The following is a 27709-nucleotide window of genomic DNA, read 5'->3' as shown; positions in this document are numbered from 1 at the left end:
CGGGGCACAGTAACTGTCTGAATATCAATGATGGATGAAACTACTAAAAGTTGGTGGTGGTGTTGATAATGAGGAGAATGGTCTTGAGCGCCAGAGCAACATTGATCGGTAAGATCGGCAGAGCTACGGCACAGTGTTTCATTCTGACAAGTGGTGAAGCATTTTGGAAGGACTAATAAAAGTGGGACAGTTACGTAGGGCCCTAGTGAATGTTGAGGAACAGAAGGATCTTGGTACACAATTCCCACAGATCCCTGCAGGTGGCATCACATGTAGGTAAAGTAGCTAAGGCAACATATATGGTACTTGCCAGATTTAGCTGGGCATGGAATACAAGAACATTGTGCAAACATTAGTCTGTAGCTGGAGTGCTCTAAGTTCCACACTAGAGGAAGGACAAGGATTGCACTGGAGGGGGTGCGGGGCAGATTCACCAGGGTGACGCCTGGGTCGGAGTGTTTCAGTTAAGAGGAGGAACTGGATCATCTGTATTTGTTTCACTGGATTTGGGTAGAGGCAGAGACTCGCAGAGCAATCACTTGAATCGCCAAGGCACAGGAAGCCACGGGGCTGTGCTGAAAGATGGGATTAGTAGAGATGGCTCCTCAATACCTAACATTGGTAGGGTGCGCAGAAGAGCCTGTTTCTGTGCTCCATGACTCATGATGAGTTGCTCCAGGCCACGATGGAGAGGGTAAGCTTCAAAACAATTACTTGCGAACATCTACCAATTTTAATAAAAAGGTGTTTATAAACTAACAAAATCCCATTTCAACAACTGCAGCTGGGTTTGATACCTAAGTTTAGATATTTGTAAAAAGGAAAGTGGTACAAATAAGCTGACTAAGGGGGTTGGTGGAGGAAGGAACTCACACAACATTTTGCCAGTGTTTCGAGAAGCACTTCAAGGTTGAGTGCTGACAACTGATGGGTATTTGATGCGTAGTAGGGCCCATCTCTGTGTTGGACGACTCTACAGCAAACACATTAGCCTTCCCGCCCTGTGTGAAATACCAAAACACAACCTTTTCCCCGTTTGGGACCTTTGCTCCTTTGTCTTTAGATTTATTTAAAGATGTTTTAAAAAGAACTGCAGCAGTTCCTGTCAATTTGGCATTTAATGACGGGTGCGATGAAGCTGTTTTTTTCTTGGGGAGCAGGGGGGTTGAAGAAAGAGGTTGTGGAGAGGGGGGGGGAGGGGTGGAAACAAAACGTTTCCAAGGAAAAAGAGCAGAATCAATCCTGTGGGCAGGGGAAGGTAGATCAAAGTTTCACATCAATGGTGTAGGAAAGAACTGCAGATGCTGGTTTAAACTGAAGAGAGACTAAATGCTGGAGTAACTCAGCAGGACAGGAAGCTCCTGCCGCCATTCTCCCAGACAGAAACATCATTAGATATACAAAGCAATTCCTTCTCTCCAGAGATGCTGCCTGTCCCGCTGAGTTACTCCATCTGTGTCTATCTTCACATCAATTGCCTCGTATTTTCACCATCTACCCAGTTTGCTTTTATTCCCCCCCCTTTCCCTTTAAGTTAGTGCTGCCCTCAACAAAGGCAGGATGTAGATTATGAAAGGACAAGGCTATGCCCAGAGATCGTGGGGAAATTGCAAGAATTCAGTCAGAATGGATCACTTTGCTCCAGGGAAATAACAAGAGTTCAGGTCAAGATTAAATGTACTGGTTGGTAAAGTATTCTCACCTAGCCTCCTAGCAACTGACTAGTTAATGCCAACATTTGTATTTCTGCACAGCTCTCAGAAGTAGTTCATTTGATCCAATCTTCCTAGGGTTCAATTTCAGACCTAGTCTCTGACGTCTGCCCTGCAGCAACAAGGGTGGGGGCAAGAATTAAAGGTAGATATGGGGTCATGGGGAATGAACCTCGTGCTAAGAGTTAGCATGAATTTACTGGGGCTGAATAGCTTTCTTCCATGGTGCAAGATTATACAGGTCTATTTGTATGTGCACAAAAGGGCAAGGAATGATGAACAACTTCTGAACTCCATACCAAGCTGCATGGTAATGGACTGACTGGTACCGACAGAAACTATGCTGTAAAATAAAACCCTCGGGAAAGATAATGATTGCATTTTCTATAAAAAAGTATCTTAGGCAACAGACCGCTGAGGCTTGAACATTGCTCACATCAAACACTTTTTTAAACTTTCATGTTTTTAGTGATTCTTTACCAACTCACTTCTGCCCTGTCCATTCCGAGTGTGCAAATTCAGTGTGTTCAAATGATTTATATTTGTGACTTTTACTTTATTTACAGGGAAATGGGGACCAATAAGTAGAGACTAAATGTACAGCAGGGTAAGGTTTAACAATATGAATGGGTGGTTTCAGAGCAGCGCAGGTTATTAGACTTTGGGAAAAGAGCAAAATCCCTCAAAGAAAAGCAAGATTCACAGCTGCTGCCAATGCAAGGGCAGGCTGCAGGTCGATTACGTCTCTGGAGTGCAGGAGGAAAATGCAAAGACTAACACCTGGGGGAAATAATTTGTAAAAAATTAAATATTCCCTTCAAGCCATTTGAGGACGTAGGGGAAAATATTTGGGGTGGGGTTAGGGTGCTTTTTAATTCCCTATATCCATCTACTGTATCTGACAAACCTGATGATTAGATGATGAATTCATGCTCCCAACCAGTCTACAATCCAGTGTTGGATTTACTGGCTCCATTCAAGCCCATTATCTTATTCTAAAATAGCAGGCATCTATCACGCAAGGGTGTGTGTGCAGCAGTTACATGGATTTTTTTTAAAACATGGTTCCCCAGCCCCCGAAATAACTCAATAGGAACATCCCTTTCAAAGCACAAATCCTGTTAATGATGCTAAACCTCTTGTTTTTGTTAAATGTAGTTTGAAACAAACATGAAGATAAGAAGAAAGAATAAATTCACAAGCTCTGCTGTGCTAGATTGGCAGACGGGTTTCCAGCAGGGATAGCAAGCTGCAGAGATCCAAGGGAGCTGAGGCTTTCAGTTAGTGATGTGCTGCAGAGAGGCGAGGTGTGGTCTGAAACGGGGGATTTGTACACAATGTCTGCTCCGTGGTCTGTCCTGGCCTTGGCATTCTCACGGAACATCAGCTTGTGAGATTCAATCTGCGGACGAGGAAAAAGACATAATAATAATTCACCCCACAACCGGAACCCTTAGCACCACCATCCCGTAAAAGCATTGCACACCCTGCCACACAGTCACGTTCACAAGGAAACTCCTGCGTTGTGTACTTCTTGTTTAGCACATTGGCTGTTGTAGCTGGGATCTGTGGGGCTGCGGGTATTTGAGTAGGAGGAAGCGAGAGAGTAATTACTCAGTAACCTCAGGTGGAACGTCCATGAATTCCAGGTACAGACAAGGTCACGCATCACTGTGATACCACCTACAATCTGATACTTGCTGCCAGAGCACACCTATGGAAAATGGACACCTATCATTGAGTCATACAGCGCGGAAATAGGCCCTTCGGCCCAACTTTCCCATGCCGGCCAAGATGCTCCATCTCTACCAAAGATCTCAGAGCGGAGCAAGATGGGTAGTCCGGTCATGGGCAGATTCATGGGTGATTATAGGACCCACTTTAGCGACCAGCCTCTGCCATCTTGTTCCGCCATCTTGCTTCCGGCTAAAGATCGGATCTTTGTTTCCGCCTCCGCTCCCGTATCTTCGCTTTGGTCTTTGAATTGGGCGGGGAGAAGGAGTGCGCGGCCCCCGCGGCCCGGGTAGAGGGGGTGTGTGGCCCGGGTAGAGGGGGAGAGGGGCCCGGGTAGAGGGGAGAGGGGAGGGGGCCGGGTAGAGGGGAGAGGGGGCCCGGGTAGAGGGGAGAGGGGCCCGGGTATAGAGGGGGTGTGTGGCCCGGGTAGAGGGGAGAGGGGCCCGGGTAGAGGGGAGAGGGGCCCCGGGTAGAGGGGAGAGGGGCCCGGGTAGAGGGGGAGAGGGGCCCGGGTAGAGGGGGAGAGGGGCCCGGGTAGAGGGGAGAGGGGCCCGGGTAGAGGGGAGAGGGGCCCGGGTAGAGGGGGTGTGTGGCCCGGGTAGAGGGGAGAGGGGCCCGGGTAGAGGGGAGAGGGGCCCGGGTAGAGGGGCCCGGGTAGAGGGGAGAGGGGCCCGGGTAGAGGGGAGAGAGGGCCCAGGGGGTAGAGGGGAGAGGGGCCCGGGTAGAGGGGGTGTGTGGCCCGGGTAGAGGGGGTGTGTGGCCCGGGTAGAGGGGTGTGTGGCCCGGGTAGAGGGGAGAGGGGCCCGGGTAGAGGGGGGAGAGGGGCCCGGGTAGAGGGGGAGAGGGGCCCGGGTAGAGGGGAGAGGGGGCCGGGGTAGAGGGGGTGTGTGGCCCGGGTAGAGGGGTGTGTGGCCCGGGTAGAGGGGAGAGGGGCCCCGGGTAGAGGGGGAGAGGGGCCCCGGGTAGAGGGGAGAGGGGCCCGGGTTAGGGGAGAGAGGGCCCGGGTAGAGGGGAGAGGGGGGGGGGTAGACGGGAGAGGGTAGGGGGGGGGAGAGGGGCCCGGGTAGAGGGGAGAGGGGCCCGGGTAGAGGGGAGAGGGGCCCGGGTAGAGGGGTAGAGGGGAGAGGGGCCCGGGTAGAGGGGAGAGGGGCCCGGGTAGAGGGGAGTGTGTGGCCCGGGTACGGGGGGGAGAGGGGGGGTAGGGGGGAGGGGCCCGGGTAGGGGGGAGAGGGGCCCGGGTAGAGGGGAGAGGGGCCCGGGTAGAGAGGGGAGGGGCCCGGGTAGAGGGGAGAGGGGCCCGGGGGTAGAGGGGGTGTGTGGCCCGGGTAGAGGGGGTGTGTGTGGCCCGGGTAGAGGGGAGAGGGGCCCGGGTAGAGGGGGAGAGGGGCCCGGGTAGAGGGGAGAGAGGGGCCCGGGTAGAGGGGAGAGGGGCCCGGGGGTAGGGGGGTGTGTGGCCCGGGTAGAGGGGGGAGGGGGCCCGGGTAGAGGGGAGAGGGGCCCGGGTAGAGGGGGGGAGAGGGGCCCGGGTAGGGGGGAGAGGGGCCCGGGTAGAGGGGAGAGGGCCCCGGGTAGAGGGGAGAGGGGGCCGGGGTAGAGGGGGTGTGTGGCCCGGGTAGAGGGGGAGAGAGGGGCCCGGGTAGAGGGGAGAGGGGCCCGGGTAGAGGGGAGAGAGAGGGGCCCGGGTAGAGGGGAGAGGGGCCCGGGTAGAGGGGAGAGGGGCCAGGGTAGAGGGGGAGAGGGGCCCGGGGTAGAGGGGGGTGTGTGGCCCGGGTAGAGGGGGGTGTGTGGCCGGGGTAGAGGGGGTGTGTGCCGGGGTAGAGGGGAGAGGGGCCCGGGGGAGGGGGCCCGGGTAGTAGGGGGGAGAGGGGCCCGGGTAGAGGGGAGAGGGGTCCGGGTAGAGGGGAGAGGGGCCCGGGTAGAGGGGAGAGAGGGCCCGGGTAGAGAGGGGAGAGGGGCCCGGGTAGAGGGGGAGGGGCCCGGGTAGAGGGGAGAGGGGGCCCGGGTAGAGGGGGGTGTGGCCCGGGTAGAGGGGAGAGGGGCCCGGGTAGAGGGGGGCCCGGGTAGAGGGGAGAGGGGCCCGGGTAGAGGGGGTGTGTGGCCCGGGTAGAGGGGAGAGGGGCCCGGGTAGAGGGGAGAGGGACCCGGGTAGAGGGGGTGTGTGGCCCGGGTAGAGGGGGTGTGTGGCCCGGGTAGAGGGGAGAGGGGGCCCGGGTACACAGGGGCCCCGGGTAGAGGGGAGAGGGGCCCGGGTAGAGGGGAGAGGGGCTTATAGAGGGGGGTAGAGGGGGTGTGGCCCGGGTAGAGGGGGTGTGTGGCCCGGGTAGAGGGCCTTGTGGCCCGGGTAGAGGGGAGAGGGGGCCCGGGTAGAGGGGGAGAGGGGCCGGGTAGAGGGGGGTGTGTGGCCGGGTTAGAGGGAAGGGGGGCCCCCCCTCCCCCGGGTAGAGGGGAGAGGGGCCGGGGTAGAGGGGAGAGGGCCGGGGTAGAGGGGGAGGGGAGGGGCCCGGGTAGAGGGGAGAGGGGCCCGGGTAGAGGGGAGAGGGGCCCGGGTAGAGGGGGTGTGTGGGCCGGGGTAGAGGGGTTGTGGGCCGGGGTAGAGGGGAGAGGGAGGGGCCCGGGGGTAGAGGGGGGGGAATAGAGGGGAGAGGGGCCCGGGTAGAGGGGAGAGGGGCCCCGGGTAGAGGGGAGAGGGGGCCCGGGTTAGAGGGGGGTGTGTGGCCAGAGTAGAGGGCCCAGGGAGAGGGGCCCCGGGTAGAGGGGAGAGGGGCCGGGGTAGAGGGGGAGAGGGGCCCGGGTAGAGGGGTGGGTGGCCGGGTAGAGGGGGTGTGTGGCCCGGGTAGAGGGGGTGTGTGGCCCGGGTAGAGGGGAGAGGGGCCCGGGTAGAGGGGAGGGGGGGCCCGGGAGAGAGGGGAGAGAGGGCCCGGGTAGAGGGGAGAGAGGGGCCGGGGTAGGGGGGGTGTGTGGCCCGGGGTAGAGGGGGTGTGTGGCCCGGGTAGAGGGGGTGTGTGGCCCGGGTAGAGGGGAGAGGGGCCTGGGTAGAGGGGAGAGGGGCCCCCGGGTAGAGGGGGAGAGGGGCCCGGGTAGTAGAGGGGTGTGTGTGGCCCGGGTAGAGGGGAGAGGGGCCCGGGTAGAGGGGAGAGGTTAGAGGGGGGTGTGTGGCCCCGGGTAGAGGGGGAGTAGGGAGAGGGGCCACAGGGGCCCGGGGTAGAGGGGGGAGAGGGGCCCGGGGTAGAGGGGGGAGAGGGGCCCGGGGGGAGAGGGGGGTAGAGGGGAGGGGTGTGCCCGGGTAGAGGGGAGAGGGGCCCGGGTAGAGGGGGAGAGGGGCATAGGGGGGGGGGGGGGGAGACATTGTAGTGTGGGGGAGGCGAGGGAGTGGCGGGGGGGGGGGGGTTACAATGTTTCTTATTTAATGTCCCTTGTCTAGTCTGAAATAAAGTTCACCATTGGATCAGAAGGAATATAATTGTGTGTGTTATATGATCATGTACATTTATATCACATTCATGTATGTGTCTTTATAAACATTTTATTCTTTAACAAGAATTAACAGAATTATGAATCTAACCCTATATCACACACACAAACTCCCCCCCGCAATGTCAATTACCCTGCGAGTCGAGTCGGGTCGGTTCAAACACTGCTTGTGAGCCATTTAAAAAGAAATGATTTAAAAAAACATTAAAAAAGACAATTACCAGTGTCAAATTTTATTCTTGACAAGAAATATGAACTGTCAGAATTATGAATCTAACCCTATATCACACACACAAACTGTTGCCCCTGTTGGGTCGGGTCAGGTAGGCTCCGGTTACTAAAATGGGCGGGGAAAAATGCCCAGGATCCCCAACGTAGCTACTACACATCAGCCCGTTGTATTTCGCAGGTGTGACCTATCTTGCTCCGCTCTTAGGTCTTTGATCTCTACTAGTTCCACTTGCCCGCGTTTGGCCCATATACCCACCACCCTCTGGATTAAAAAGTTGTCCATCAGGTTGATTGTAAACCTTTCCCTTTAACCAGTAAGCCTATGTCCTCTCATTCTTGAATCCCTAACTCTGGGTAAAATACTTGTGCATTCATCCTATTTATTCCTCTATTCTCCTCTATCAGATCACCTGTCATCCTCCAGCGCTCCAAAGAATAAAGGTCTTAGCCTGCCTAACCCCTCCTCCTACAATGGCAACAAAGAACTGCAGGTGCTGGCTTATACCAAAGATAGACACAAAGTGCTGGAGTAATTTAGCGGGTCAGGCAGCATCTCTGGAGGAAAAGGACGGGTGATGTTTCGGGGTCGGGCCCCTTCTTCAGACTGAAAGTAGGGTTGGGGTGGGGACGGGTTGAGGAAAGAGGTTAAGAGCTGGAGGTGAGAATCAGTCCAGCCACAGATGACGTCTGCAGGGCATAGCTTAGTGGGTCCACTGCTGGCTATGCGATGTATCCAAGGTATATTGTGGCCCTGGTCTTTTCTCACCTCCAGCTCTTCACACGTCACCCCCCCCCCCCCTACTGTACTCTCCCTATCACTCAGGTATTGAGTCCTGGCACCAACATCGTCAATCTCTGCACTATTAACTGCTAATACAAACTGACCTGTCACATTAGTCCCTTTCAGGTGTTTGTGGTAATCTCCCCCCCTTCCCGATACACTTCCATTTCTCCCCCCACTCCCCAGTCACCCTGCTCCCTTCCCCCGCTTCATACACTCATCTCCCATCCACATCCCCTCATTTGATTTCTATCCCCCCTCTGGCTTCATGTTTCACCCCCTCCACTCCGTGTATCTGACACTCGCCTTCATTACTTACTCCAACCATCAGCCAATCTACCCCCCCCCCCTCCCCCTCACTTCACCTGTATCCACCTATCACTCGTCAGACTTTGTCCAGCCCCCACCTCTCTATTTCAGCTTCACCCAACCCCACCAATCTGTAGGGTCCCGACCCGTAACATCACCTGTACATTCCCTCCACAGCTGCTGCCTGCCCTGCTGAGTTCCTTCAGCACGTGTATTTTATTCTACAAGTTCACTTCACAATCCTTCAAATAAGACAGATTTTTCTGCCGTATCATCTAAATGATTCTCAACATGACATTAATTGTAAAGAAAGCTATTTCAATACATCTTGAATGAACACGTTACTCTCTGTACTATATATATTTTCCTACTTTGTTCTTTCCCGATATTTCCGTCCACTTCCCCTGCAGATACTGATTCTCAGTGGGGTAATCAAGCTGAACAGTGATGCCACCTCCAGACCTTGTTCACACAGCGGTTCTTCCCATGACTAATCCAGAGTGTTTGACCCTCACAAAGGAGGTTCATGCTCTTCATGGCAGCACATGTACACCCTCCTCAAACTCTGCCTCACCCTTCTTGAACTGATTGGAGCAGAATTAGGCCATTTGGCTCATTCAAGTCTACTCCGCCATTCAACCGTGGCTGATCTATCTCTCCCTCCTAACCCCATTCTCCTGCCTTCTCCCCATAACGCCTGATTCCCACACTAATCAAGAAGAGATAGATAATCTCTGCCTCAAAAATATCCACTGACTTGGCCTCCACAGCCGTCTGTGGGAGATGGGGTTTAGTTTAGTCTAGAGATGGAAACAGGCCCTTGGGCCCATCGTGTCCATGCCTGTTCACACCAGTTCCACTCCCTACACACCAGGGGCAATTTACAGAGGGCCAATTAACCTACAAACCTGCACGTCTTTGGTGTGTGGGAGGAAACCGGAGCACCCGGACACAGGGAGAACTCCACACAGATGGCACCCGAGGTCAGGATCGAGCCCGGGTCTCTGGTGCTGTGGGGTGGCAGATCTAGCAGCTGCACCACTGTGCTGCCTGGTATGAAAGTATTGAAGGAATGGGTCATGCATCCCTCAGCAGACCATATACAGGACTGCTACAGGTTTATACAATCTCATGCCAAATTCAGTCTCTGCGCTCACTATAACAGGATAACAAGAGCCCCTACACTTTACCATATGCTTTAACCCGACAATGTCAGGCATAAGGCCTGCTGACTGGTACACAATCCAATAATGTTGTTAATCTATGGGGACAGTGAGTGGGTGTTGTGGCATTTGCAACACTAAGCAAGTCTGGCAAATAATAAGAATGGAGGCTTTGATGGTATCTGAGCCAAATGCTTCAAACAGGCCGTTTATATTGTCTGCATCAAATGGGTCAAAGTAATTACACACTTTAATTTAACCTTTCAAATAACAAATAAAGGTTGCCCATTTCTCAGTTAACTGATGCCTATTTTACTTCACATTTTTCAATGGCCCATCTGATAGGTTTGGCATGGCCCCTGCACAATCTGACTCCATGATGGGGAAACTGTGGGCTGGATGAAGAGTAAATCTTCCTCGACTGACTACCAGGATGAACAAGATGGGGAGGATGCACTCCACCGGCCCACCTGCACCACACAAAGTAAAACTGCCTGTGTACTATTCCACCAATCCCACACTTTAGGTGAACACGAAAGGAATAAAGCTCCCTTTATCCTGTTCAATCAGGTTTTTGGATCAGGCACACCACAGATTAGAAGCAATGATAGCTCTCTCTATGTTATATAAATCAGGTTTGCTACAGAAATAAAGAACTTTGTAAAATCCCATCAATTTTCTACCACTCCAACCCCAATCCCAACTTCATTTCATCCACTGTGCAAAAAGCCCGTGGCCTTTCAGACCGACATAATGTTGTGACTATAACACGGACAGCAGTGTAGTGGGCTCAAGGTTGACAGTATCCACATCATAGGGGAACATTTGATAACCTACCTGTTGAATACAATTGCCAACTGGTCAATATTTGTCACGAGACCACACAGCCCTTACAGGCCAAGCTTTCACTTACATGTCTCCTGCATTTGTAACTCTTGGCTGAGAGTTTCGTCAGACCCGGCAGGTGGGTCCACCCCTACTCCATTTTGCTGTGTCCCACTCTCAGCTTGTCCTGTCAGATCCCCATTTTCTGGAGCCTGACTGATCGTTGCTGATTCTGATTCTTCTTCACCCTCATTCTAAAAATAAAATCATGGGGTGAGGCTACAATGGTGCATTGTTACAGGAGGGCATGAAATGAAATGCAAAAATACACGCACAAGATTTTAACAAACCTAAAATGTCATGAGTAAAAAGAAAACCAAATGCACTGATGGACTGAGATCAAAACTTGGAAACACACAAGTAGTGCTGGAGGAAGTCAACTGGTCAGGCAGCATCTGTGGAGGGAATAGATAGGCAACAGTTCGGGCCGGGACCCTTCTGCAGACTGATTGTAGTCGGGGGGGGGGGGTGAGGGGAGAAGAAACAAAGCGTGGTATGGAAAAGAGGTAGGGTCTGGACTCTGTCCTGCCCCCCACCTCTGTTCCAGTTTTCTTTCCCCTACTGCAATCAGTCTGAAGAAGGGACCCGATCCAAATCGGAATTCAGCAGAAGGCAGGAATCCAGCAGAATTTCCCCACATTATTTTAAAAATTCAGACTCGTTCGAGTGCTCAATGTGGATTACATGGGGCTTGAATATATTTGTATGACTGGAGAGGCAACAGTGCAAAGAGCAAGAAAGACAAGGTAATGAGAAGAGTTGTAACTGAGGAAAGCTAACCTTTCTGTGGCTAACCTAACTGTGGAATTCTTTGCCACAGGAGGCAGCAGAGGCCAAGTCGATGGATATATTTAAGGCAGAGATAGATACACTGCTGTAATTTCTACATGGTGAAACCAAAATGTATAAAAATGGCCTTTATTAAAATCTGACAATGTGCACTTTAACCACATGTGATTTTTTCTATTACAAATCTCTAATTGTGGAGTACAGAGGCAAATAAATAAATGATGGGTCTTTGTCCCAAACATTATGAAGGACACTAGATTCTGAATTAGTATGAGTGTCAAGGGTTATGGGGAGAAGGCAGGAGAATGGGGTTAGGAGGGAGAGATAGATCAGCCATGATTGAATGGCAGAGAAATGGCCTAATTCTGCTCCTCCTTATGACCTTTCACATTTTAGGACGAAGTGGGCCAAGTGTTATGCATTGGGGAAGAGAAATGAAGCAAATGGTAGGAAATAATGTGAATGCTCATTGTTCTAACATAGAGGAGAGGATGCAAGGTGAAGAAGGAATGTGCAGTCAAGCTATTTGCAGCTGAGGAGGAGCTAGCTCGGTAAAGCTTTAGCAATAGAGACACAAGACATTTGTGACAGAGGAAGGTAAGAATCCATCACTCAAAGTAAAAACATCTTTCAGGAATATTGATAGACTTATGTATGTGAGCACAGGATACGTGAATGAATAGGGTGGGCCTCTCATCTTCAGTCCACCAGTGCATTTCCCTTCCTCGTCCTCATCTCAACATCGTAAAGAAACCAATAAAACAAGTCACAAACAAGATCACAATTGAAGGCACACTCTGCGCTCTAACTCCTGAAGTGAAATTAGTGGCACAGATTTGTGCAGAAATACAGAAGAGGGCCACATGGAATGCAATTAAATAAACATAACGACTTAGCACATGAAGATGGTAATATTCCTGAATGCAGAAATTATATTGAGAAGCCAAATATGTAATCAAAACTATTGTACAACGTCTAATGACTGCTTCAATGTTTCATTCATGTTGAAGGATTTCCTGCTTAGGTTTGACTGTGTTTGAGTCCTCAGGAACCGTTGCAGCTATTTGGTTGTGTGGGTTTTAATGCCTAAATCCAATAGGTTCTCAGCCACCCAAGTGTCTCACCACTCAGTGTACCTGGATGGGAATCAGTGGCAGAAATAATGATGTTTGTTCTATTTAATCCAGGGTTCTGATGCTGATTAGATTTCTGACTGTATAGACCTTAGGCGATGATAGGTATCAATCACCAAGGGATGCAAATTCAACCAAGAGGTTATCATTCCAGTTTCTGAACTTTTTGTTTAGTTTAGAGATACAGCATGGGAAACAGGCCCTTCGACCCACCGTGTCCAAGCTGCCCATGGATCACCTGCCCACACCACTTTCACATCCACTCCCTACACACCAGGAACAATTTACAGAGGCCAATTAGCCTACAAACCCGCACGTCTTTGGGATGTGGGAGGATGCCCGCGCGGTCACACGGAGAACGTGCAAACTCCACACAGGCTGTACCCCAGGTCAGGATCGCACTTGGGTCTCTGGCGCTGTGATGCAACAGCTCTACCCGCTGCGCCACTGTGCCGTCCTTTCACAGGTAACTGTTACAAGCAGTGTGTACGGGTACAAACTGTTACAAGCCCAATGAACAAACAGGGAAAGGCGACTAAAGAACTGATTTCTCTTATGATTCAGTCTTGTAGGTCAGGCCGGCGGTTACAACTGTATACCTCCATGACACAAATAAAATAAAATAATTAACTTTTAATTAATCAAATTAGATCAGGGCTTTGTCAGTATTAGTTTGGCAATTTAGTTTATGGTGGTGCCTCTGATGAATGCACTAATTAGTGAATTATCCAACAGCCACACAACCCTACGGCCTCGTAGCTTGCAAGATGTAACATTGTCACAATACAGGTCAGTGGGAATCTACAATCAGAAGCACAAGATGACAATGAAGTGACTGAAGTAGGTGGGACCCTGCCAGAAGGTGATGGAATTTGGACAAAACATCAGACAGGATGCAGTTAGACTCAACAACATCCCACACTTTCATAACTTCATGAGTTCTAAGTGCAGAATTAAGCCTTTTGGCCGATCAAGTCTACTCCGCCATTCAATCATGGCTGAATTATCTTTCCGTCTGAACCCCATTCTCCTGCCTTCTCCCCATAACTCCTGGCACCCGTACTAATCAAGAATGGTCAATCTCCACCTTAAAAATATCTGCTGATTTGCCCTCTCCAGCCTTCCGTGGCAATGAATTACACAGATTCACCACCATGACTTTGTAATGTCGGCCAAGGCTGCGTCTTTATTTTATAATACATTAAACAGTGGGTTCTGGAGCAAGTGATTACAGGAATTGATATGACATGGGGAAGGGACACGTACGCAAACAGCAGAGTGGAATTTACCACTTGCAACCTGCACTAGTGAGGAAGTCGTATCCATTCTCCAGACACTTGATGATCTGCAGCTCCAAACGCCAGGTCACCTTCCACTATTGCACTCAACTGGGCATTCTACCTGTCTCAGCATTGTTTAACAATGGGAGCAGTCAACTGAACTATGTGCGAATCCAGCCCTATCTTCACTCAACATCATTAAACGGCAGAACAGCAAGGGGCTAAGAACGTGTGTGTGGGCTGGAGGAGCAGTTGGAAGCAGACAAGTTGCAAGGACTGCAAGCCCAGAGAGGATAGGGAACAAAGGGAAACACAAGTGCTGAAGATGAAACAGGCAACAATTTTTGCAGCATTTTCCCCAAAGCAAGTGCGACCGACTGATAGTTCTTTAGCAACAGAGCTGACAGTTTACTCGAGCTTGCTGCCTCTACCTCACCTTCACATTGCCCCCTCCTGGAGTATGGTTGAGGTTGTCCAAGGACCCAATTTTGGATTCGGCTTTGTTTTTGTAATCAGTCTTGCTGCTCTCAATCTTCACATCACCACCGCCTAAAAACAAGTGTGAAGAAAGAATATTACGTGCAAAAATCACAAGATACAAGATACATTTATTTGTCACATGTGCCAGTTGGCAGAGTGAAATGTGATCACCATCCAGCCATACAATAAAATAGAGAACACAACACACGATAGAGATCAACATCAAACGTTTCCCACTGTGAGGGAATGCACCAAAGTCAGTCTCTTCCTCTGATGTTCACCCGTGGTCGGGGCCTCCGGAGCCCTCCACAGTCGCCGCTACGGGCAGCTCGCCGCTCAAGCCCGCTCACCGGGATGTTGGCACTCCGACGTCGGGACTGGAGGCCAACCTCAACGGCTTGGACCTCCAAATCATCCGCTTCCCACCGGAGTCTGCAGCTCCCGACTGCTTGCTTGATATGATTCAATTGACAGGAGAGTGGTGGAGAGAGTTAAAACCTTCAAATTCCTGGGCATGTATATCTCTCTCTGAAGATCTGTCTTGGACCCAAGCACACTGATACAATCATAAATAAAGGCCATCAACAAACACCTCTATTTCCTTAGACGATTGAGTATGTCAGTTTGTCGATGAATATTCTCTTGAACGTCTACAGTTGTTTGGTAGAGAGAATATTGACTGGTTGCATCACGGCCTTGTTTGGTAACTCGAATGCACAGTTACAAAGAAGATTGCACAAAATGGTGGACACTGCCCAGTCCATTAAGGGCACTGACCTCCCCACCATCGAAGGGATCTACAGGAGTTGTTGCCTCAAAACGGCAGCCAGCATCATCAGAGACCCACACCATCCTGGCCACGCTCCCATTTTTGACTTTGCACTATTATTGTTTATTTATTTATCTGTGTGTGTGTGTGTGTGTGTGTGTGTGAGTGTGTCTATATACACACACACATTCATATTGAACTTTTTTGTTGTTTATTATTGGTTTTACAAAGTATTGTGTTTACATATCTGTTGTGCCGCTGAAAGTAAGAATTTCATTGTTCTGTTTTGAGCCATGACAGTAAAGGGCCTGTCCCACTTGGGCGACCTAATCCGCGAGTTCTGGCGAGCTTGCCCTCGACTCCTACTCGCAGCATGGTCGTCACGAGGTTGTAGGAGGTCTTCGTAACTCTCCTTCATGCACAAGAGTGGTCTCCGCGTACTCGAGGCCTCAGCTAGGTTGCGGCGTTTTTTTCAATATGTTAAAAAATGCCCGCGAGTAAAAAAAGGTCTTTCCTCGTGTTCCCACGTATCAGAGCCCTCCTCACGTCGTGCTCGGACATGGAGAATGTGTGCACATCCCCAGCGGTAGCCCTCCCTCCAACCTCGCTAGCCAGCGCGCTGGCAGTGTTGTTGTTAGCCAGCGAGCTAGGGGTGATGTTGCCCGTCTCAAATTGTACGTAGAAGGATTTCAGGTCTTCAGCTAGGGAGGTGCCGGCACTTCCGGTTGAGAGGGGCCTCTCTGGTAGTTAGTTATAGTCCATAGCCCCTGCCAAAGGTGTCTGGTGTCCTGCTGCTCCATCTGTGACTTCATCCTTTCCCTGTACCTCCTTTTTGCATCTTTCACCGCCCATCGCAGTCGGTAGGACTCTGCTTTGTAGTCGTCCACATTGTCGGATGCCAGGCAGCGGTGCGAGCATTCAAGGCAACGCTGTCCACCCAGGGTTTTTGATTAGGAAAGATGCTAACCGTTACCGTGGGGACGATGTTATCAGCTGTTGTTGCGATGAAGTCCATGACCGCTTCCGCGAACTCACTGACGTCACTAGAACTTGCATGGAACATATTCCAGTCGACATCACTCGGTGCATCTTGCAGCATGACCTCTGAATGGTCGGACCACCGCTTTACGTCCCTCGTCACTGCCACTTCCCGTACTATCTGTTGTTTATACTCCGGCAGCAGGAAAATGGCAGCGTGGTCAGATTTTCCAAAAGGAGGGAGAGAAACAGCCTTGTAGCCTTTCCTGAACGGTGTGTAGCAGTGGTCCAAAGTTCTCTCCCCCCTGGTGGCACACGTGATGTGTTGGTAGAAGTTCGGCATGACCTTCTTGAGATTTGATTTATTAAAATCTCCAGCCACCACCATAGCCACATCCGGGTACTTGTTTTGGTGTCGACATAGCACATCGTGTAGGGCCGAAAGTGCCACGTCGGTGTCCGCCTGCGGTGGAATGTAGACGGCTGTGACGATCACTGAGCCGAACTCCCGGGGAAGGTAGAATGGGCGGCATGAGATTGTCAGGTGCTCCAGGTCCGGCGAGCAGGAACGGGAAAGTATCTTAATATTCCTAGGGTTGCACCAGTTGTTATTGGTCATGAAGCAGACTCCTCCACCCTTGGATTTCCCAGATTCTCCCGTTCTGTCCGCACGGACTACAGTGAAGGACTCGTTGGGCAGATCACCTGATCCGGCACCAGCAGGTCGGTCACACAGAGGATGTTGCAGTCTCTTATGTCCCGCTGGGATCTGATCCTCGCCCTGAGGTCATCCAGCTTGTTCTCCAGGGATTGGACGTTCGCCAGAAGAATGCTGGGCAGAGGTGGACAGAAGGCTTGGGCTCTCAGCCTATTCCGAATCCCCCCTCCCCCACTTACCTCGATGTTTTAACAGGCTTTTTCTCGGAGCCGTGCTCTTATTGTTGTTCCCGCCGCGTGCTCTTTTGGTCTCTGCCGGCCACGCTGGATCGGTGAGTACAGTGTTTAAAAAGTCTTCGGTTACGCTGAAGTTTAGTTTTACGAGAGTTTCCCGATCGTAAGTTCTTAGTGCTAGTGTATTAGTACTTAGAAATCAAATTTAAAATGAACATCCAAGTTAAAAAAACGCAGAGGTTCCGCGGAGATCCCACGACGGCGACTTGGCCCGTCCGCGCCATCGTCACCCTTTGGAACAAGTGTGGCATCAAGGAGCTCTGATCATCCTGATCAATGAGCAAAGGGGAAATTCCCCACTATCTGGAGTCATTCTTTGCACAAAGAAAGATGGCAATGGTTGTGGCATTCAAGAAACCCAGCCTCATGACCACGCTTCTTAAGGCAATGTCTGAGATGCAAACATCTTCAGCTGCCTTCTTCCCATCATAAAGTAATTAATGCTGATGCTGGGGACATGTATACGGATAAGATGGGTTTAGAGGAATATGGGCCAGACGCAGGCAGATGGGACTAGTATAGATGAGACATCTTTACGGCATGGATGTTGGGCCAAACAGCTTGTTTCTGTGCTGTATGATTGGGCAATGTTCAATCCCAGTTGCAAGTGTCGACTGAATGCTGCCACACATTCAGCATGATCTTGTAATTGGCAGGTAACATGCCCCCCCCCCCCCCCCCCCCCCCACAGAAGTGTCGGGCAAGGGCCATCTACAAGGAGAGAGAATCTCATCTCAGCTGCTATTGACATTACAATCCATTGAGTCCACCAATAATCTGGGATCACCAATGACCAAAGCAAAGGATGGGCCAGCAATATCTCATAGTGATGAAAGAAAGAACTATTTATTTTGCTGTTATTGGATGAGGGAGGAATGTTGGCTGGGACATCATCATATTTCCTCCTGAGATTTCGTTTCACAATTCTGAAGCACTTCCATTGAGGCAATATTCCCTTGCACACTCTCAAATCTTGGAATAGATGTGAACCTAAAATCTAGTTGGTTTATTATTGTTACGTGTTCCAAGGTGTAGATTGTCAAAGTGTAGATAAAAACAAATTAAGAAACATTCGGACAGGTACATGGATATGACAGGTTTAGAGAGATATGGGCCAAAAGCAGGCAGGTGGGAATAGTGTAGATGGAGCATGTTCGTCGGCATGGGCAAATTGGGCTGAAGAGCCTGTTTCCACGCTGTATGACTAAAAAAAAGTGCAAGAGGTGAAATGTGGTAGATTTGAAGATCAGAAATTCATCCCTAACATTTGAAAGAACCATTCAGGTGTCAGGTGACTAGTCTTGAGACGTGCTTTCAAGCTTTCGTACCTTCAGCCCAACAGGAGAGGGGAGGGGAGGGGAGGGGAGAGAATGACACGAGTGGGAGTAGTTGTTGATTGTGTTGGTTGCTTTCCCAAGACAAAGTGGTGTTGAAGGAGTCGATGGGAGGTGTAGCTGATTTGCGTTGACAACTCTTCAGTTTCTTGGAGTCTTGGGCAGAATAGTTGCCATACCAGCTTGATGCATCCTGAGAAGACTCTTTCTAAGGTGGCTAGGTTCAGCTCCAATTCAATAATTAAGTTTGCTGATGACACTGTGGTGGTGGGCCTGATCTCAGACAACGATGAGAAGGCCTACCGGGAGGAGGTGGCTGATCTAGCACTCTGGTGCCAGGATAACAGCCTCCTCTTGAACATCAAAAAAACGAAGGAGCTGATCATGGACTTTAGGAGGGCACATCATCCGAGGACGTACACTCCATTGAGGATAAATGGGGATCCTGTGGATAGGGTGAACTGTTTTAAATATCTGGGAGTCCACATCTCTGAGGATATGACATGGGCATCACACGCCTCAGCACTCGTGAGTAAGGCAAGGCAGCGCCTTTACCACCTCAGGCAATTGAGGAAATTCAGACTGTCTCCGAGGATCCTCCAGTGCTTCTACGCAGCGGCGGTGGAAAGCATCTTGTCCGGGAACATTACCATCTGGTTTGGGAATTGCTCTGCCAAGGACAAGAAGGCTCTGCAGAGAGTAGTGCGTTTGGCCGAACGCACTATGGGATCTTCACTCACCCCCCTGCAGGAACTATACAACAGGAGGTGCAACTCCAGAGCAAACAAAATCATGAGAGACCCCTTCCACCCCTGCAACGGACTGTTCCAGCTGCTACGGTCAGGCAAACGCCTCCGTTGCCATGTGGTGAGAACGGAGAGGTTGAGAAGGAGTTTCTTCCCAGAGGCAATTCGGACTGTAAACGCCTATCTCACCAGGGACTAACTCTACAGAACGTTTTTCCTTCCATTATTTATTATGTAAAAGAATATGTGTGTTATGATTGTGTTTATAATTTGTTTGGTTGTTTTGTTGTTTGTCTTTTGCACAAAGGTCCGCGAGCATTGCCACTTTCATTTCACTGCACATCTCGTATGTGTATGTGACAAATAAACTTGACTTGACTTGATCTGTGGAAAATGGTTAGCATCATTAAAGACATGCCAATCTCCTGAGCCTTCTGAGATGTAGAGGTGTGCTTTCCAGACTGGATGGATTTAGCCAAATGATATTTGTACCTAGGAACTTGAAGCTCTTGACCATCTCCATTGACATAATCTGCATTTTAGATGAGATCATAACCCCAGGCTCTTTCTATGGGCTTAGGTACATGTTAAGGATCCTAGGCCTTTGTTCAAAGATGACCAGAGAATTCTGTTCTGACTGACATTCGTTCCACAACTGTGTTCACGACAACATATTAAAATACGATATTATAATATTAACATATTAAAAGTCATCATCTCACAATGTAATGATATTGTTCTTAAAAATATTGGCTGCCTAAATGCAATTTTCGATGTTCAAGTTCAGGGTGATGTTGGATTTGGCGGTAATACCTGCTTTGTGTTTCAGATTGGTCTTGGACCCACACTTTGATGCTGCTCGACTCGTTTCCCCTTTGGTTTTTGGAATTTGCACCTACGATTACAAAGATTAAAAAAAAAACAAAAGTTTATCGCTTTCAATAATTTTAAGGCGAATGGGAATTGCATCTGCAACTAGGGTTTCATTAATGTAGATTAAATATTACTTTGTTTAAAATGAAAGATTCAGATTTCCAACTAAGCCAGGTAACCAGCCCAAAGTGATACGTGTAACCACTAGAGACCCTTTAGGAACAACAGTGTTTATACACACACACACAAAACTTTTTAATTGGGTGGCACGGTGCCATAGTGGTAAAGTTGCTGTCTTACAACGGCAGAGACATAGAAACATAGAAATTAGGTGCAGGAGTAGGCCATTCGGCCCTTCGAGCCTGAACCGCCATTCAATATGATCATGGCTGATCATCCAACTCAGTATCCCGTACCTGCCTTCTCTCCATACCCCCTGATCCCCTTAGCCACAAGGGCCACATCTAACCCTCTTAAATATAGCCAATGAACTGGCCTCAACTACCCTCTGTGGCAGAGAGTTCCAGAGATTCAACACTCTCTGTGTGAAAAAAAGTTCTTCTCATCTCGGTTTTAAAGGATTTCCCCCTTATCCTTAAGCTGTGACCCCTTGTCCTGGACTTCCCCAACATCGGGAGCAATCTTCCTGCATCCGGGTTTGGTCCTGACTACAGGTGCGGTCTGTACGGAGTTTGTACATTCTCCCCGTGACCATGTGGGCTTTCCATGGGTGCTTCAGTTTCCTCCCACATCTCCAAAGACGTAAAGGTTTGTAGATTAATTGGCTTTGGTAATGATTGCAAATTTTCTCTTGTGGGTAGCATAGTGCTAGTGCATGGGGTGATCGCTAGTCGGCGAGGACTCGATGGGCCAATGGGCCTATTTCCGCACTGTATCACTAAACTAAACACACAGTTCTCCTACCACATGATCGTTGTGTTCCAAAGAACACTGGTGTTAGAAAATAGCATGATTAAAACAACTATGTCAATGGGAAAAGGCAGTTAGGGGCTACACAGTTTACATTTGCAATCACAAAGTTATTTTTCTTTACAGGATTTTCAAAAATAAAGGTCTTTTTAATACTATTAGTTTCATGATGCGACTGCAACCTAAAAATACTAAAGGCTGTTTGTTATAGAGTTTCATTGCATAAGTGTCATTAGTCTCAATTGCTTGTTAAATTCAAAAGCCTCCTGCAGTGAAAGTAGTGCTGGTGTTTATAATTGACAATTGTGTCTGATTACCTTGGGGAGTCAATGTGTTTTTCCTCCAAGGCAGCTTTTATTAGAACATAGAACTGTAGAGCACAGGAATAGGCCCTTTGGACCATGATGTCTGTGTCGATGGCAAGACCTTCTCTTATCTGCCATTTCCATTCATTCCCTGCACATTATTCTTTGTTTGTTTTTTATGTGTATGTATGTATGTGTGTGTGTATATACATCAGCGGCATCTCCGACTCCGGGCTGGGCTGGGTCTCTGACACCAGGCTACTTGGGGCGGGACTGCTTGGGCCGGGGCTGGGCTGCTTCGGGTCCCTCCGAAAGTCCGGTTGGAAACCTCCGCCAGCCATCCTCAGCTCCAGTAAAGACGCGATGGCGCAGGAAGGGGCGGATCGCCCCGGGGAGAGACAGGGGAAGAGACTAATCCGCGCGGCGCTGACTGGCAGGATCTGCGCACACGCGGTTTTTAAACCTCGCTAACATTTACAACATTCAACCGATTGGAACGAAACTTGGTGCAATCGCAGCATAGGAGAACGGTGAGTAAGCTGGCGAAAAATCGTAGCGCTATCGGAAACCGTTTTTGTGCAAATAGAATGACCGGCAAACTGGAAGATAACAAGATCAGAGTTTCAGTTATGTATAGATAAATGCCTTTTGGCATTTGCACCCTGCGGAAAATATTCCAACTGTCTATTCTATCCAGATAAAACAATCCACATTTGTCCAACAGCTCATTTAGCTAATACTCTCTAACCAACTCAGCATTCTGGTAACCTACTTCTGCACCCTTCAAAGCCTTCACATCCTTCCTGTAATGGGCACCCAGAACTGCATCTAATTCTCAAATTCCAGCTGAACCAAAGTTCTATCAAGCTGCAACATACTCAATGTCCCGAACAATAAAGGCAAGCGCACCTCTTATCCACTTGTATTATCACTTTCAGGGATTTATGCCCAAGATCCCTTTATACATCAATGCTGTTAAGGGCTTTGCTAAGATTAATTTCTAAGATTAATTCTAAGATCTAATTCTAAGATAGACACAAAAAGTTGAAGTAACAGTCAGACAGCATCTCTGGAGAAAAGGAATAGGTGACATTTTGGGTTGAGACCCTACTTCAGACCATTAATTCTGCTTGCTAATCTCTAAAGTAACTTCTAAGTAGTTCTTTAGTTCCTGATTGAAATCATGTTATTATTACCAACTAGACCCGTGTAATACAGATGGTTGGACAGACTCGAATTGTTTTGTCTGGACCTGATAGAAGTATATAAAACGATGATAGGCATAGATAGGCTAAACAATCAGGAGCTTTTTTCCAGGGTGGAAATATCAAAGACTAGAGGGCATAGCTTTAAGGTGAGAGGGACAAAGTTTAATGAAGATGTGCAGGGCAAGGTTTTTTTTTTTACACGGAGGGTGGTGGGTGCCTGCAACATGCTGCTGAGGGTGGTGGTGGAGACAGATACGATAGTGGCATTTGAGAGACTTTTGGATAGGCACATGAATATGCATGGAATAGAAGGTTATGGATTATTTGCAGACAGATAAGAGATAGCCTGGGCATCGTGTTCAGCACAGACGTGGGCCGAAGGGTCCGTTCCTATCTATGTTCTATATGTTAAACATTCACAATGCGTGAAAAAATACAGAATTATAGATTCTTCCTTTTCAAATATGCAGGTGATCAACAGGGTGCACTTTGAATTGTATAAATATTAAGATGAGGTTTCAATTCTGACACTGGTAGTGATTAATTGTAATTAATTGCAGATAATAAATGATCCTACATTATAGCTGGTTCTGCTTTTTGTAGGTGCTACATTTCTCTAGATTACTAATAGACTAAATAAGCTTCATGCTAGCAATGCACAGAAGATTAATGTGAAGGGAATCAAAAAGGCAGTACTTACATTGCCTCCACCAGGAATGTGCTTAATATTATCCTTCGAGCCACACTTGGACTGCACATGGCTGTAGTCAACTTTTTTGTTCAGAATCTGGACCTAAGACACATCGGGACAAATCGATTCTGGATCAGTTTTCTTTTCAATAAAACATTTCAAGGCATTGTTGAGACTTTTCTGTTACATTTGTCACAAAGCTCAAGATCCAGACCCTCGAGAAGAAGAAAACTGTTCATACAAGTAGACATTACAACTTGATCGACAGCTTTCCTAGTGTGGGACCTGATGATTATTATGTTCAGGGGCAAAATCCTAATGCCTTTGTAAGGGCCAGAACAAAAATGGAAATAACACTATATTGTTGCAGCATAGGTTTATTCAAAATGTAATTTGCCACGGCCAGTTTGGCGATTGCCTCCTAGTTCAGGTTTATAGATGGCCTGAAGATAGACACAAAGTGCTGCTGTAACACAACGGGACAGGCAGCATCTCCGGAGAGAAGGAATGGGTGAACCTTCTTCGCCCGAAACACCATCCATTCCTTCTCTCCAGAGATGCTGCCTGTCCCTCTGAGTTACTCCAGCACTTTGTGTCTATCTTCGGTTTAAACCAGCATCTGCAGTTCCTTACTACACACACCAGCCTGACCATGCGCGCAATTCGCTCGTGCCAGTGGGAAGAAGATTATAGGAGTTTGAAAACTGTAACATCCAGGTTCAGAAGCAGTTTTTTCCCTACAACCATCAGCAAATCAGTGTAACACAACAATCTCCAAATAGGCTCTGAACTATATACACCTTATTTTTGACTTTGACTGCAGTATTATTGTTTACTTACATGTCTGTTTATTTACCTATATATATTGAACTTTTTTTGTTGATTGCGACAGGTTTTACAGACCACTGTTTACATACCTGTTGTGCTGCTGCAAGTAAGAATTTCATTGTATCATTTGGGGACATATGACAATAAAAATCTTGACTTCATAAGATCATAATTGATAGGAGCAGAATTAGGCCATTCAATAGACAATAGCCAATAAGTGCAGGAGTAGGCCATTCGGCCCTACAAGCCAGCACCGCCATTCAATGTGATCATGGCTGATCATCCCCAATCAGTACCCCGTTCCTGCCTTCTCCCCATATCCCCTGACTCCGCTATCTTTAAGAGCCCTATCTAGCTCTCTCTTGAAAGTATCCAGAGAACCAGCCTCCAACACCCTCTGAGGCAGAGAATTCCACAGACTCACCACTCTCTGTGAGAAAAAGTGTTTCCTCGTCTCCGTTCTAAATTTCTTACTTCTTATTCTTAAACTGTGGCCCCTGGTTCTGGACTCCCCCAACATCGGGAACATGTTTCCTGCCTTTAGCATGTCCAAGCCCTTAACAATCTTATACGTTTCAATGAGATTCCCTCTCATCCTTCTAAATTCCAGAGTATACAAGCCCAGCCGCTCCATTCTCTCAGCATATGACAGTCCCGCCATCCCGGGAATTAACCTTGTGAACCTACGCTGCACTCCCTCAATAGCAAGAATGTCCTCCCTCAAATTTGGAGACCAAAGCTGCACACAATACTCCAGGTGTGGTCTCACTAGGGCCCTGTGCAACTGCAGATGGACCTATTTGCTCCTATACTCAACTCCTCTTGTTAAGAAGGCCAACATGCCATTTGCTTTCTTCACTCCCTGCTGTACCTGCATTCGGCCCTTCAAGTCTACTCCGCCATTTAATCATGGCTGATCATTCCCTCCCTCCTAACCCCGATCTCCTGCCTTCTCCCCATAACTTTTGGCACGGATACTAATCAAGAATCTATCTATCTTTGCCTTAAAAATATCCACTGATGGCCTCCACAGGCTTCGGTGGCAAATAATTCATCACCTCTGACAGAAGAAGTTCACAAGTTACAGGAGTAGAATTAAGCCATTCGGCCCATCGAGTCTACACCATTCAATCATGGCTGATCTGTGCCTCCTAATCCCATTTTTCTGCCTTCTCCACATGACACCCGTTCTAATCAAGGATTTGTCTATCTCTGCCTTAAAAATATCCACTGACTTGGCCTCCACAGCCCTCTGTGGCAATGAGTTCCACAGATTAACCACCCTCTGAGTAAAGAAGTCCCTCCTCACCTCCTTTCGAAAAGAGAGCCCTTTAATTCTGAGGCTGTGACCTCTGGTCCAAGACTCTCCTGCCAGTGTAAACATCCTCTCCACATCCACTCTATCTGTGCCTTTCATTATTCTGTAAGTTTTAATGAGGTCCCCCCTCAACCTTCTAAATTCCAGTGAGTACAGACCCAGTGCTGTCAAACGCTCATCATATATTAACCCACTCATTCCTGAAATCATTCTTGTAAACCTCCTCTGGGCCCTCTCCAGAGCCAGCACATCCTTCCTCGGATATGGGGCCTATATTTGCTCACAGTACACCAAATGAGGCCTGACCAGCGCCTTATAGAGCCTCAGATTCTCCTCATCTCCTTCCTAAAAGATGTCCTTTAATTCTGAGGCTATGACCTCTAGTTCTAGACTCTCCCACCAGTGGAGGCATCCTCTCCACCACTCTATCACTATTCTGTAAGTTTCAATGAGGTCCCTCCCTCATTCTTCTAAACTCCAGCGACTACAGGCCCAGTGCCGACAAACATTAACCTAATTCCTGTGATCATACTTGTAAACCTCCTCTGGACCCTCTCCAGAACCAACATAACATCCGTCCTCAGATATGGGGCACAAAATTGCTCACAATAGTCAAATGCGGCCTGACCAGTGCCTTATAGAGCCTTACTATTACATTCCGGTTTTTGTATACAAGCCCTCTCAAAATAGATATTAGCATTGTGTTTGCTTTCTTTAGATTAACTTGTAGATTCACTTTTCTAGGAATTTTGCACCAGCCTTCCCAAGTCCCTTTGCACCTCTGATGTATCTCCCCATTCAGAAAATAGTCTCCACCTTTATTCCTACTATCAAAATGCATGACTCCACACTTTGCTACACTATATTCCATCTGCCACTTCTCTGCCCACTCTCCCAACCTATCCATGTCATTCTGCAGAGTTCCTGCTTTCTCTACACTACCTGCCCCTCCACCTATTTTCGTATCATCTGCAAACTTGGCCACAAATCCTTCAATTCCCCCTCATCCAAATCATTAATATACAATAATCAATATAATTGAATCCTTGGCTCCCATTTAGGATTGCCTCCGAATGATTTACATATATCTGGCTGTGTTGAGATTCAGGCTCCACTCTTCCTGTATTCATACCAACATGAACAGAGAATCCTTCTCGCAAAGCAATTCTTATCTCTTTTATCTGTGATGGCTTACAGTAACAGATGCGGTTCAGGTAATTTGTTTACTTCTGTTAGCTTGAAGCAAATATCAGGGCTAGAGTGTTCAAACACTACACTTGGCAAAAGGGTAACGCTATACATTGTGGAAAGGCACAAACAGACCTCACCAAGAGAAAGGTGCCCAAACTGGGAGTGAAGATGACGAGAGACTGTGATTCACTTGTCCATTAGATGAGTACAGCAATGCTGGAGATGGCTTTATTATGAAGAAAAGAAAGAAGGTTTGCTTGTTTATCTGCTGTGATGGATCTAGAATGCCATGGCAACCTTTAGCCAGATCATTAAACTTGGCCGATGTCCAAGACAACATTTCTCACCTATGAAACGCATCGCATTATTGTTTGAAGTTTGCCTACATTAAATCTCAGGTCGGGGGGGAGTTCCCATGTAATCCCGTGCTACCTGCTCCATGGTCGGATAGTCGGCGACTAAACCGTCTTCCCCACCTGGTTTGCCAGGTGAGGAGGGGGCTGTGGACCCCCAGCAGGACCAGAAACAAGACCTGTCAAAGGGCGGATGAGCTGCTAGCGAGCCGACGGCCATCCTCACTTCAGTAGAAGTTGCGGTCAATGTCGAACATGGCACTGTAAGGCACCCTGCCCGTTGACGTTTTCAACTATGATGATGATGATGATGATACATGACATCTATTCTGGACAATGCAGTAGCATTGCAGCTGTTTCATAGTCTCAGCAACCCAGGTTCAAAGCTGATCTCCGATCTTCTCTGCAGAGTTTCTACTTTCCCCTGTAACTATGTAGGTATCCACCTTGTGCCATTTCCTCCCACATCCTAGCAATGTGCAGGTTGTTGGCCAGTGTAGGTGGCTGGTGGCAGTATCGCTGATAGGTCGTTAATGACATGTGAGAGAACAGGTTACAGAGGAATGTGGGGATAAAGGCAGTGTCGATAGGCTTAATATTCAGTGCAGTTTCAGTTTAGTTTATGGTCACGTGTGCCGAGGTACAGTGAAAAGTTTCTGTTGCGTGCTATCCAGTAAGCGGAAAGACAATACAAGATTTCAATCGAGCCATTGACAGTGTACAGATACATGATAAGGGAATAACATTTAGTGCAAGGTGAAGCCAGCAAAGTCCGAGCAAGGATAGTCCGAGGGTTACCAATGAGGTAGATAGTAGTTCAGGACCACTCTCTAGTTGTGGTATCCACCCTCTATGTTGTAAGGACATATGAATAATGGTGACTGCCTTTCTGGAATACAGTAAAAGAGACCTGACAGATGATAATTGTCATGAGCTCAAGCTACACTCATCTTTTAGTCGGATGTATGGAAATAGTCTTCCTGGCAGTTTCCCACCTCAACTTATTTTCTGGATCATTGACGACTATTGCAGCTGCTCTCCTACACCCAGAGGACTTAAAAACATCATTATTCTGCTGCCAATTTTAGTTCGTTTATTGTCACGTACCGAGGTACAGTGAAATGCTTTTTGTTGCGTGCTATCCAGTCAGCGTTAAGACTATACATGACTGCAATTGAGCTGTCCACAAAGGGAATAACATTTAGTGCAAGATAGAGTCGAGTGTTAGGATAATAATTAAGACATAATAGCAGTTATCAGAGGACA

General features: G+C 48.5%; 1 protein-coding gene across 16 annotated transcripts in view; it reads right to left on the bottom strand.

Annotated features, from left to right (window-relative positions):
• Window positions 1-1487: 1487 nt before the first annotated feature.
• The window catches only part of LOC129714874 (microtubule-associated protein 4-like), a 251694-nt gene continuing 225472 nt past the window's right edge, over window positions 1488-27709 (bottom strand). For all 16 annotated transcript variants that reach the window (XM_055664734.1, XM_055664736.1, XM_055664735.1 and 13 more), the window contains 5 exons: window positions 22763-22855; window positions 19560-19641; window positions 13925-14037; window positions 10315-10480; window positions 1488-3114 (listed from right to left, as the gene is read on the bottom strand). In XM_055664734.1, coding sequence (XP_055520709.1) covers window positions 3110-3114; window positions 10315-10480; window positions 13925-14037; window positions 19560-19641; window positions 22763-22855 — 459 coding nt within the window. In that variant the 3' untranslated portion in view covers window positions 1488-3109. The remainder of the gene's footprint in view (window positions 3115-10314; window positions 10481-13924; window positions 14038-19559; window positions 19642-22762; window positions 22856-27709) is intronic.

This window comes from Leucoraja erinacea, chromosome 43, assembly GCF_028641065.1.
Source record: "Leucoraja erinacea ecotype New England chromosome 43, Leri_hhj_1, whole genome shotgun sequence".
Taxonomy (NCBI): Eukaryota; Metazoa; Chordata; class Chondrichthyes; order Rajiformes; family Rajidae; genus Leucoraja; species Leucoraja erinaceus.
The sequence above is the reverse complement of the archived record's forward strand: the minus strand, read 5'-3'. Positions and strand labels throughout refer to the sequence as shown.